Source organism: Paramormyrops kingsleyae, chromosome 15, assembly GCF_048594095.1.
Source record: "Paramormyrops kingsleyae isolate MSU_618 chromosome 15, PKINGS_0.4, whole genome shotgun sequence".
Taxonomy (NCBI): Eukaryota; Metazoa; Chordata; class Actinopteri; order Osteoglossiformes; family Mormyridae; genus Paramormyrops; species Paramormyrops kingsleyae.
This window is the reverse complement of record NC_132811.1, coordinates 29,877,193-29,889,404: the sequence shown is the minus strand read 5'-3', so window position 1 is coordinate 29,889,404 and position 12,212 is coordinate 29,877,193. Positions and strand designations below refer to the sequence as shown.

General features: G+C 39.5%; 1 protein-coding gene across 3 annotated transcripts in view; it reads left to right on the top strand.

Moving 5' to 3' along the window:
- The window catches only part of LOC111842482 (uncharacterized), a 112,853-nt gene that overhangs the window by 50,169 nt on the left and 50,472 nt on the right, over positions 1-12,212 (top strand). Inside the window, exon 1 of one of the 3 annotated variants that reach the window (XM_072700002.1) lies at positions 940-1,140. The exons of the other annotated variants lie outside the window; for them this stretch is intronic. Coding sequence (XP_072556103.1) covers positions 1,113-1,140 — 28 coding nt within the window. The 5' untranslated portion in view covers positions 940-1,112. Of the gene's footprint in view, positions 1-939; positions 1,141-12,212 lie in introns of those variants that run through there. 3 annotated transcript variants of the gene reach the window in all.

The following is a 12,212-nucleotide window of genomic DNA, read 5'->3' as shown; positions in this document are numbered from 1 at the left end:
CTGCTATTTGTTGCTAATAAAAGTTGTTAATATTGTTCTGCATATTATTTTGTTATTGTTTCAGTATTAGTGTTTGGTATTCAGTTTCTGAATGGTTTAGGCACAAGCCAACAGTTTGGTGACGCTGTCTGAGCCTTACGTCACAATTTGTTTATTATTCACGGTAATACCGTATAACGAGGTAAAAAAATAGGAGGGAGTTTTGACGGTATCAAAATTTGGATACCGCCCAAGCCTAGGTATGAGTACAATCTAAATGCAATAAGAGTGGAATCTAAAAATGATTATTCATGCAGCCCTAGCAGTATTGCACAGTGAGTTGTATAGTGAATGAATGAATGTGAAACAGGTAATATGTGGATAATAGCTAATTTTCATCTCTGGTAACCCTTAATAATGATGCTGTTTGAGGCAATATGTCTGGCAAGTACTGTTCTGAATTTATTTAAGCAAACGGTTCAGGGGTGTTTGTTGTCTAATAAAAGACTGGCCTGTCTGTATCCGTTTCAAGTATGTGCTTCATATTTTATTGCTGGTGTTAATTTTAAACTGAAACCGATTAATCATAATTCCTGTTAGATTTAGAATGAAATGGCTGCATGAAGTAGGGATGGGCGGTACACCGGTGTCATACCGGTGTGATTCACCGCCACGATATGGATTTACACTATACCGTTAACACCGCGAGAATTCAGCATTTTAATTATACAGCAGAATATTTATAAAAATAAAGAATTTTATTTTATTCAAAGCTTCATTTGTAATCTAAATCGTTAAATAGTACAGTAAAACCGGTCTAAGTCGACACTCGCGGGACCAGCTTAAAAGTGACGACTTAGAGAATTGACGAGATACACCTAAATCGACACTTTGGCGACTTATGTCTATTTCGCCGTTTTGTCGACTAATAAATATAACTCGCCGTTTTGCCGACATAAAATCGACACTTCGGCGACTTATGTCTATCTCGCCGTTTTGCCGACTAGTAAATAGAACACCATACCTCTACTACACCGCACTACACACGCGAGACTTAAGACCAGGGAGCGACTAGTGAGATAGGTGGGGATTCCCAGTTTCTACATTGCCGTGGTGACAAGCAGGCGGGGGGAATGCAGCGATTGGGGTGTCGACTTACAGGTAGGAAAATCCATTCATATGTGTTCTTCGGGACCGGGATTTAGGTGACGACTAAGGGAATTTGACGACTTACAAGCGGCGAGTTACACAAGGAATTTTAAAGGAAACAACATTAGGAAAAATCGGGACTTTTGCTTGAGCGTCGACATGGGCACATTGACGAGTTACAAGACGGCGACTTAGACCAGTTTTACTATATATGTAACCGTTTTGTCAATTTTCTATTAAACGCACTCAGACGAAGTGTTGCAATTTCAAATTAAATTTGAAAATAAACAGATTTTATGTAATTCTATACACAGTTAATTAAATAAGGCAAGGTGCGTGATAAAAGGCACAACTGCCCAATTCCCATACCAGTGAATGTGAGACTCCTTTCCCTCCGAGCAAGATGTAATTCGGATTATGCAGCCCTTTTGTTTGCGCTAATGTGTCATTAGTGTTAATAACATTGGCGATCTCTAACAAAAAGCCGTAATGTTCTCAAGAGAGCGGCTGCTCTGTCCTGAAATCCTACAGCTGAAAAGTTTTCAAACGCAGAATTTTATAAAATGCTGGATAAATGGACGTTGATAACTGGTGATTTCATGTCCGTCAAAGTTTCCTTTTTTTAAGTAATGTTATTTTATACAAATCAACTCGTGAAACAAAAACGTATGTTTTGCCACGCATTTGGAGTGACACTCAGGCTTTCAAACTCACACTTACGCTAGAAATCTTACGGCAAATATCTTATTCCAGTACAAACCTAAAATTGGCGACATCAAAAGCGTTGGGGTAGTTTGCAAGCCCTACAGACTATTTAGAAGGTAATAAAATGGTTACATACATGTAAATGCGTTTGTATCCGTGTGCAGAAAATCTCACTCCAGCCAGCTGACCGAAGTTGGCAACCCTGCGTTTTATTTGAAATGAACTGTGAAATGTATTGTTGCTCCAACAATTTTAAAACAAGTATGAGAAAACATTACCTATGACACATTTTATGTCTTTTCGAAATAAAACCGCTCATACCCATCTTAGTGTACTTAATATGTTATAAAATATTTTTAAAATTTACATAAAGGGACATGCTACTCTTCCCAAGACTTGCAAAAAAGTAGCCGTGATATAATACCATCACCGTCCAAAAAGTGAGAAATACTGTGATAATAATTTGAGGTCATATCGCCCACCCCTAGCATGAAGTATTGACCTTGAAGTGAATGAAGTATTAAGGGTGACAGCGGCAACATGCTGAGCAGGTCACGTCAGACTGCTTGTACAAATGATTTTTAATGTTTAGCTTGTTCTAATGCAAGTCATATAATTCATCCATGGTCTTCTTGGCCTATCCTGGGATCCTCCATCCACATGACTGGAATGAACTTTTTGGGAACTGACCGGGTGGAATCCATAGGATGGCCAAAGCAGTTCAGCTGACCCCCATTGATCTGAAGAACCACGGCTCTATATTCAGAACCTCGTCAGTGGCCTAAAACTGCAATCTCTGCCCCAGTTGCCAGAACAATTAGCCTGTGTTCCCTATTATCACCACTCATGCACAAGGTCCCATGGTACTTCAGTACTCATGCCAGACACCCCCCCCCCCACCACCACCACCACCACCAGAAAGGAGCACTCCTATGATTTTTGGGATATTACTGCAACTTTGGATTTAGAAATGCCAGTTGTCATTCCCACCCAGATTGAATACAAGAAGCACCCTTTCCAGTGGCAAACATCAACTCAAGGCAGCTTTTATTTTTTGCCAAGTTCACACACAGCTGTTCCTGAATTTATGCATTCATCTGAACACAGAGGAATTTCTTAATGTGCTGAATATACCCTCTGATCAGGAAGCAGTTCTGAAAAATTTACATCACTTCAGCAGGTGGTCTTACCAAGTAAGAACCTGGTAAGAAGTCGCTGTGAGGACAGTAATGTTTTATATCAGGGAAAAAGTAAAATAGCTTCAAACCTTGTGTGTACTTGAATGAGGAGTCATCTGAGTTGTCTTGGCAAAGGTGGTTAGAGTTTTGGTGGTCAGACATTTAAGTCATGCACACAGCATCCAGTCATGGAGCTAATCATGGTGACTGAAAACACTGAAGGATCTGTAAAGTGCTCCCCATGTCTTTTTACTGTAATCATAAACAGTTCTGGAAAACAATTAAGAGAGCACTCCATATTTTTTTAAGAATCTGCACTAGTAAATCCTGGTTTAATCTTGGTTCTGCTGGCAGAAAGCTACACTGAGTGGCAAGTTGTTTCCTGGCTCAAAATTCTTAAGACCGCAGTATGAAAGAACAATGAATTAGGAGACACTGGGAATGGCCAAAAACTAGCCAGGTAGAGAGGGCTGAAACGACTTTCTAATGCCAGAAATAACTGTTATCTTATCCAACAGCACCTCACGAATCAAAGAAGTGACCTTCAAAAAGAATGGGAAGCATTAAGTGGTGTGAACTGCACTGCTATGACAAGGTCATAACAGGCTCCTAGAAGCAGGACTGGAGTCCCATAAAGCAAGAAGCAGCCCTGCATCAATGAGAAAGATAAGAGCCAGGTTGGAATTTACACAAAAAAAAATGTAGCTTACACAGAAGCCTACCCATAAATTTATAAATGAAACTAAAAATTTCTTAATTTTTTCCAGAACCATAGAAAAAAAACCTTTAAGACTTCATAGAAAGTTACTTCCGCTGTTTCTGGTGTTTTCCTGCAAAAGCCAAACTGATTGATAGCATGAATTGTCAAACAATATTTTTTTGCTGAAATAACAATTACAATGAAGTAATTGGAAGGCAAACTGCGGGTGTCGCGTGAGCGGCGTTTTTCTGTCCGCGTTTAAACTCCGTAACAAACACCCGCAGGGCGATAATAACTAATAATATCTAACGTCGGTATCGCTACCCAGCGCCGGAAAAGGACAGTTGCTCCTGAGCTTTGCTCGGTCGCCAGTCGGGGCCGGGAGGACATTTTCCACTTTTTTCCCGCTCCGGCAGTAGCCTTCTAGAGGGGGTTTTTGTGGTTTTTCGACCTCCCAAGAGCAACTTCGATTTCGCCTTGTTTTTAGTTCATACTTGGTTCAGGCAGAAGTTCTTCTGGTAAGTAGTAGTAAATTTATCAGGTTTAAAATTTTAAATAAAATAATAATTAAGTTCCGTTTTAACACAAGTAATAACTTATTTCAGTGTACTCCGCACGTTACTGCATTTACTGTTACGCAAATTAATCTTCATAGTTAAATACACTATATAAATTTACTGGGCTGGGAGTACGGGGTCATAGTGAGTTAGTTAATTATGGGGCCGGCTCAGTGTTGCGTTTGCAAGATGTTTGCCCTTCTGGACGTTAGTGTCTAGTCAGACTTCATCTGCGAGCGATGTAAGCTAGTGGACTCTCATGGTCAAGGTTCGCGACCTTGAGGAGCAACTGGCTCGCATCCAATGTAGGGCTGGACAATAATTCGATATCAATATATATCGCGATAGAATTTTTTTCAATAACGGTGATACGATTTTTAAACACATTTCCGATATTTCGATATACATTTGAATATACCAAATGTATAGAGGGAACCGCCAAATTCCCCTTTGTCTTAGCATTTTCTCATCGGTTATGTCGATTCTTTTATGTCGCCGAACCCTAATATCTTGAGCACAAAAGAGGGCCAAAATCGCCACTTAACATCGGTTATCTCCATCCCCGTGACGATTTGCCGGCTTTTAAAAATGTATCACAAGTGCTAAACAGCGCGTATTCAAATCGCATTCGCATGGTAATTTGCTGAACAACGCAGCTGTGAAACGCGATCCAGGTAAAACTTTTTTAGACAGCATAAATAATATTGAAGCATTTGTTTTCAAGCAGACTGTTAAAGGCAAAAGCAACAAAGCATTTTAGACTTTGTAAAGAAACCATAGTAACCGCGTGTATGATACTTTTCAGAGCTGTGTCAGAGCGAAATGACTCGTGAATTTAATTTTGACACTGGTTAGCTTTTTGTAAAAACGAACTACAGTACACCCCGCAGGTTTTTGTGATTTTGTGAGCGATCTTTGTGTTTTCAATATAGAAGAATATATTTAATTATATTTCAAAGAATATAATTAAAGGTTTGTATCTAGAAACAACGGTGGTTTTTATTGTATACTGGTAAATCTCTGCTGTAAGCTGGTGCACATATGCCTTTTGTTAAGCAATATGTATGTCGGGGCCGGCTCTACACTGGGGCAAGAGGGGGCAACGCCCCCGTAAGCAAACGTCCTGCCCCCTTAAATCAAACTTTTAGAAGTTGAGGAAGAAAATAATAATTACCCACAAACTGAATATGGACAAGATTTACTACAGTAGCTGAAAAATCCATTGAAAAAGGCACAAACGAGATGATAAGTTTCACTTCTTGTTCGCTCTTTCCCTCCGCGTTCTGTTTGTGCACGGGCTCACACGGCACTCGGCAGAGATCCCCCACTCACCCTCCCCCCAGCTAAACATCCAATCACTGTTAGTATGCAAATAAGTCAGTTTCTCAGTAGGCAGGGCAGAGCGAAATGAGCTGCGCGATTGCGGGAGGTTTAGAGGAAGCAGCAATCTCTCTCGTCAAAATCATCATTTTGTCTATTTGGGGGGGGGTCTTGATCGTGGGATACTGTACCCCCCAGTACCCCCCGATCAAGCACCCCACAAATAGACAAAAATAGCAGTTGGGTTAAGGTCTTAACATTTTTCTTTTGTTTTTTTTTGTTTTTTTAAAGAAAGATAACCTAACCTTGTAGGAAAATTTTATGTAAAACGATTTCAGACACCCCTAGTGTGGACCGTACCATTTTAACCACCTCGGTGCTAGAAGCAGCTTAGCCAGTTGGTTACGTCATTCATTCTCATTGAGCGAGTTGTTCGTTGTGATTTCAAGATTCTTTATTCGTCACATACATAGTTATAACAAGTACAACATGTAGTGAAATGAACCCTGACCGATCCTATTTTTCAGTTTTATATTTCAAGACTCGGTGAATTGATTTTTTCTTTTTCATAACTTAGCCTACCCTTTTTAGTTTTGTTAATATTGGCAATAGTGAAAAGTGTTTTGTTGGGTTCAAATATGTTTGATATAGGCCATCCAATTAAGGTAAACATAATGTTTTTACTTGTTTTAATCTGATGAGGAATATTTTATTTTATTTTTTGTTTTACTTTTCAGTTTTCCCCCTGAGGGATTGCCACCTTACTGTGGTCAGGGGCTTTGCGTGCCTCAGTGACCCTAAGAGCTACACCAGCAGAAGCTTAGCCTTCAGGTGGGACACCCAAGTTGGACAGGTCTTAGGGTAGAGGCCTGACAAAGTGCAATCCAATTACATGACAAAAACAGTTATCCAGAGCACCACCCCACCCCTTTCCCGCCTTTGTCGCCACCATGTGCCCCCTTCACATTTCTGTCTGCCCCCTCATATATGCATGTCTAGAACCGGCCCTGATGTATGTACATATTTATAGCATGCCGATCACGTCAAACAAATTGCGGCAATGCCAAAAACACCAAAAACCCGTGCATGTACATCCTCAGTTATTAACGCACATAAATAAATTTCAAGCACATGTTAATATATTGCTGCCATATTGGTTTTCGGTTATCTCGATCATCGGTTATCTCGACGCTTTTTGGCAACACCCTAGGCTGGCGACATAACCGGGTTCGACTGTATATGAATAATGAGTCTGTTCTAGTTTAAATGGAAATATATTATTGTTAATAAGCTGAGTCTGAGAGTTTTATTTATCTGATAGTTTATTTCACATTTCTTGTTTGTAAAGGCTAAATACAAATAAAAAGTGAACCTTATTTTTTTTTGTACTGTTTTTATTTAAAAAAAAATGATATAATTTTAATAGGAGGAGCCTGGAGGTATTATAGACTTTGCAAATTCAGTTTGCAGACATCCATTGTGTGTGTCCTCGGCAGTTTTTTCCTGAGGCTTTTTAATATTGTCCATATCGATATCGGAATTATATCGTATCGACCAAAATTAAGAAATATATCGTGATATAAATTTTTGCCATATCGTCCAGTCCTAATCCAATGCAACAGTGAGTTAGATGAGCTAGTTAATACGCCGTTTAGGGAGATGGTGTGTACGCCACTAGCGGGGTGGAGGGAGAATGAAGAGCAGAGAGGTCGAGAGAGCTTGGTGACCGTAGGTCGTAGACGCAGGAAAAGGCTTACACACGTTACAGAGGCGGCATCACCTGAGGTGTCTGTGTCCAACAGGTTTCAGGTGCTTCCAGCTTTAGAGCCAGAAGGGACTGGGGAAGCAGGTGGGCCCTTGGGCACTGAGGAGCCCCCTCCCCCCAGAAAGAGGGAGGTTGTTGTAGTGGGGGATTCAATTATTAGGGGAGTAGACAGTTATGTGTGCACGCGTGATAGAGGGTCCCGTATGGTGTCTTGCCTGCCTGGTGCCCAGGTAGGAGACCTTCCAGATCGTGTGGACAAGCTTTGGCCCCAGCTGGGGTGGATCCAGTTGTCGTGGTGCATGTTGGCACCAACGACATAGGCAAGGGTAGAAGGGCTGTTCTGCAGGATAAATTTATAGAAGTCGCCAATAAGCTTAGAAGCAGAACGTCCATGGGGGTATTTTCTGAAATACTCCCCGTGCCACGCGCAAGTCAGGCTAAGTTAGCTGAGATAAGGAGATTAAATGCGTGGCTAAAAGGATGGTGTAGGAAAGAGGGGTTTAGGTTTATGGGGCACTGGAGGACCTTCTGGAACAGGTGGGACCTGTTCAAGCCGGATGGGTTGCATCTGAACCGGAGGGGAACCAGTGTACTGGGAAGGCGTATTTGTAGAGTAGTTGAGGAATGTTTAAACTAGGGACTGGGGGGGCAGGGAGGTTAGTTAAGTATGTAACTGGGGGGAAACGGAAAGCCCCAAAAAATCATATTATAAGTAGGCACTGTAATAGGCCTACCCTTTGTTGTCTGTATTTAAACGCCAAGAGTATTAGGAATAAAATTCATGATTTAGAGGCTCTTATCTCATCGGACTCATGATATTATAGCAATAACTGAAACGTGGTTGAGTGATAAGGATGGACAAGAATATAATATGGATGGTTACACATTGTTCCGTAAAGACCGTATAGGTAAGAAGGGAGGTGGTGTTGCAGTATATGTAAAGGAAAACTTGCAGGCAAGGGAGCTTACTGATATAAGTAAAAGTACGGAAGCTATATGGGTAAAATTAGATGCTACAAACTCAAATAGCCTAATTGTCAGTGTTTGTTACAGAGCACCCAATGTAGCTGCTGAGGAAAGCAGATTGTTATACAGTGATATTAGGATTATGAGCAATAAAAATGATGTGGTAGTTATGGGTGATTTTAATCTACCGGGGATGCAGTGGGACATTGTTGCTGGCTCTTCTGAAAATGAACTTGAGATGGTGGAATTAGTACAGGATTGTTTTTTAACTCAGTTTGTTAACACCCCTACCAGGGGAGATGCCATTCTTGATCTTCTTTTCTCTAATAACCAGGACAGGATTGGTAAATTAGACGTTTTAGAACCACTTGACAGTAGCGATCATAACATGGTTAAATTTGAGGTTAAGTTTAGTGCCCGAAGAGCAAAGTCCAAATCAAAAATATATAATGTTAGGAAGGCTAACTTCAATTGTATGAGATTAAAACTAGAAACTGTGAACTGGATGGAGTTAAATAACAAAACTGTAGAAGAGGCATGGGAATTTTTTAAAAGCACATTATTGCAAGTGCAAGAGGACTTCATACCTGTTTCCAGCATGAATAAATCTAGGAAATTGCAACCTAGGTGGTTTAATAGGGAAATAAAGTATAAAGTAAGGAGGAAAAGGGCTTTGTTCCAGAGATGGAAAATAACTGATGATGACATAATAAAGCAAGAGTATCTAAATCTACAGGCTGAATTAAAAAATGACATTAGACGAGCTAAAAGGAATGTCGAAAGGAAGATCGCATTGGAGGCTAAGGATGACGTTAAAAGTTTCTTCCAGTATTTTAACTCTAAAAGAGCTCTAAAAGCTGAAATTACTAATCTACAGCATAGTAAGGGTCTTATAATTGAAAACGACATTGACATAGTAAATGAGTTCAATGATAGTTTTGCACGGGTATTCACTGTCGAGGACACTAGTAACTTACCAGTTCTTATTACTAATCCAACATCGTCTATAACTAATATATATATAACTGAAGCTGATGTTTTGCAAAGCCTAGCTAAGCTCAAAATAAATAAATCACAGGGCCCTGATGGCATCTTACCTATAGTGTTAAAAGAGATGAGGGATATTATTTGCCGACCCTTAACATTACTGTTTCAAAAATCCTTATCTGAAGGTGTGGTACCTTCTGATTGGAAGCATGCCAACATAATGCCCATTTTCAAAAAAGGGGATAGAAGTAATTTGTCAAACTATAGGCCAATCAGTCTAACTTGTATAACTGGTAAAGTTATGGAGGCTATAATCAAAGAGAAAATGGTAGATTACCTGGACTCAAATAACATTTTGAGGGATAGCCAGCATGGATTTAGGAGAGGTAGATCCTGTTTAACAAATCTGTTGGAGTTCTTTGAGGAAGCTACTCAGGAAGTTGATGATAAGAAGGCCTATGATGTCGTCTACTTAGATTTCCAAAAGGCTTTTGATGTTGTTCCCCACAAGAGGCTCTCACTTAAACTCAAAGCGACAGGTATTTTAGGAACTGTAGCGACCTGGATTGATAACTGGTTAACAGATAGGAAGCAGCGAGTAGTTATAAGAGGCTCGATGTCACAGTGGGCCTGCGTTCATAGTGGGGTACCGCAGGGATCAATTTTAGGACCACTATTGTTCTTAATTTACATAAATGATATAGACAACAATATATACAGTAAACTGGTGAAATTTGCAGATGACACCAAGGTGGGTGGTGTACCAGATACTGAACTAGCGGCTCAGCAGCTACAGTGGGATCTTGATTTAATTAGTGACTGGGCCGATACCTGGCAGATGAAATTTAACATAGACAAATGTAAGGTACTCCATGTAGGGAGCAGAAATATAAAGTACAGGTATTTTATGGGACCTACTGAAATAAAGGTAGCTGATTATGAGAAAGACCTTGGTGTGTATGTTGATGCTTCCATGTCTCATTCTCGCCAGTGCGGGGAAGCAATAAAAAAGGCCAATAGGATGTTGGGGTATATCTCCAGGTGTGTGGAGTTTAAGTCAAGGGAGGTAATGCTAAGATTATACAATTCCTTGGTGAGACCTCACCTAGAATATTGTGTACAGGTTTGGTCACCATATCTTAAAAAGGACATAGCGGCCTTAGAAAAGGTGCAGCGTAGGGCCACAGGAATGATTCCTGGTCTTAGAGGAATGTCATACGAGGAAAGGTTAGTTGAGCTAAATCTGTTCAGCGTCAAGCAAAGGAGACTGAGGAGGGACATGATCCAGGTCTATAAGATTCTAACAGGTTTGGATGCTGTTCAACCGAATAGTTACTTCAGCATTAGTTCAAATACAAGAACTCGTGGCCATAGGTGGAAATTAGTGGGAGAACATTTCAAACTGGATTTAAGGAAGCACTTCTTTACACAGCGTGTAGTCAGAGTATGGAATAGTCTTCCTGATAATGTAGTGCAAGCTGAATCCTTGGGTTCCTTTAAATCAGAGCTAGATAAGATTTTAACAACTCTGAGCTATTAGTTAAGTTCTCCCCAAGCGAGCTCGATGGGCCGAATGGCCTCCTCTCGTTTGTATAGTTCTTATGTTCTTATGAACAAGTTTAAATACAACATTTAGATTCCAGTTTCACAGTAGTGAAACTGCCTCAACTATAGTTGTAAATGACATAACAATGGCAAAAGATTCTGATAATGCGATTGTGCACATGCTTTTGGACTTTAGTGCACTTGACCTATACTTTTGTACTGTATGTATCACCTTCCACTGTTTTACAGATGTAAAAATTTATCTGCCTTTAAGTCTAACTGCCTTTAAGTTTTTAAAATAATTCCATAAAAGGTATTACATTTCATAATGCATGTCTTCTACATATAGTCTTTAAATTGTATTTTGTAATAATGTGATTTTTATTTGATAGTCATTATTATAAACATTTCACATAATGCAAATGTGTTAAATTCAAACTATATTTCATAATAAAGTTCAACTTTTTATGTTGTAGACATGCATTTGTATACCATGTCAACACAGTACAAATGTACATTAAGGTCTTTCAGTACTAAGATATACCTAGGGCTGGCTAATACTTTTCTGTTAAAGGGCAAAAGATTCAGTCTGTAATGCATTATGTTGGTTGCCATATGATAATATTTCAGCTCAGTCCAATATAAAACTATATAAACAATCACAGTTGTATGTTTCTACTTACTGCATTTTCTAGACTACTGAACGCACATATTGTTACCTACACACTTAGTCTTAAGTCTATGTAATTTTTAAAATTTTAAAGCGTGGAGCAGCTTTGCCATAAATAAGGAATATTCATCAAAAGTGTTAATTAAATATGATCTATACAAATTCCAAAACATCTTTAACAAATCACTTCTTACACAATTTATTTTTCCCCAAATTTGCAGAGAATATTAATAATGTATGTTTCCATGTGGATGAATCGTGACAGTCCGATATTGAACCAGCTTCCCAGCAGATTCAGATAAATTTTTTGGTTTTGTAAGGAAAAAAGATGTGTAGCTATTCATAATGCAGTTTACTACACAGTGACCCATTCTTCACTGACAGATGTTCTGACATAAATCATATACTCACCTAAAGGATTATTAGGAACACCTGTTCAATTTCTCATTAATGCAATTATCTAATCAACCAATCACATGGCAGTTGCTTCAATGCATTTAGGGGTGTGGTCCTGGTCAAGACAATCTCCTGAACTCCAAACTGAATGTCAGAATGGGAAAGAAAGATGATTTAAGCAATTTTGAGCGTGGCATAGTTGTTGGTGCCAGACGGGCCGGTCTGAGTATTTCACAATCTGCTGCTCAGTTACTGGGATTTTCACGCACAACCATTTCTAGGGTTTGCAAAGAAT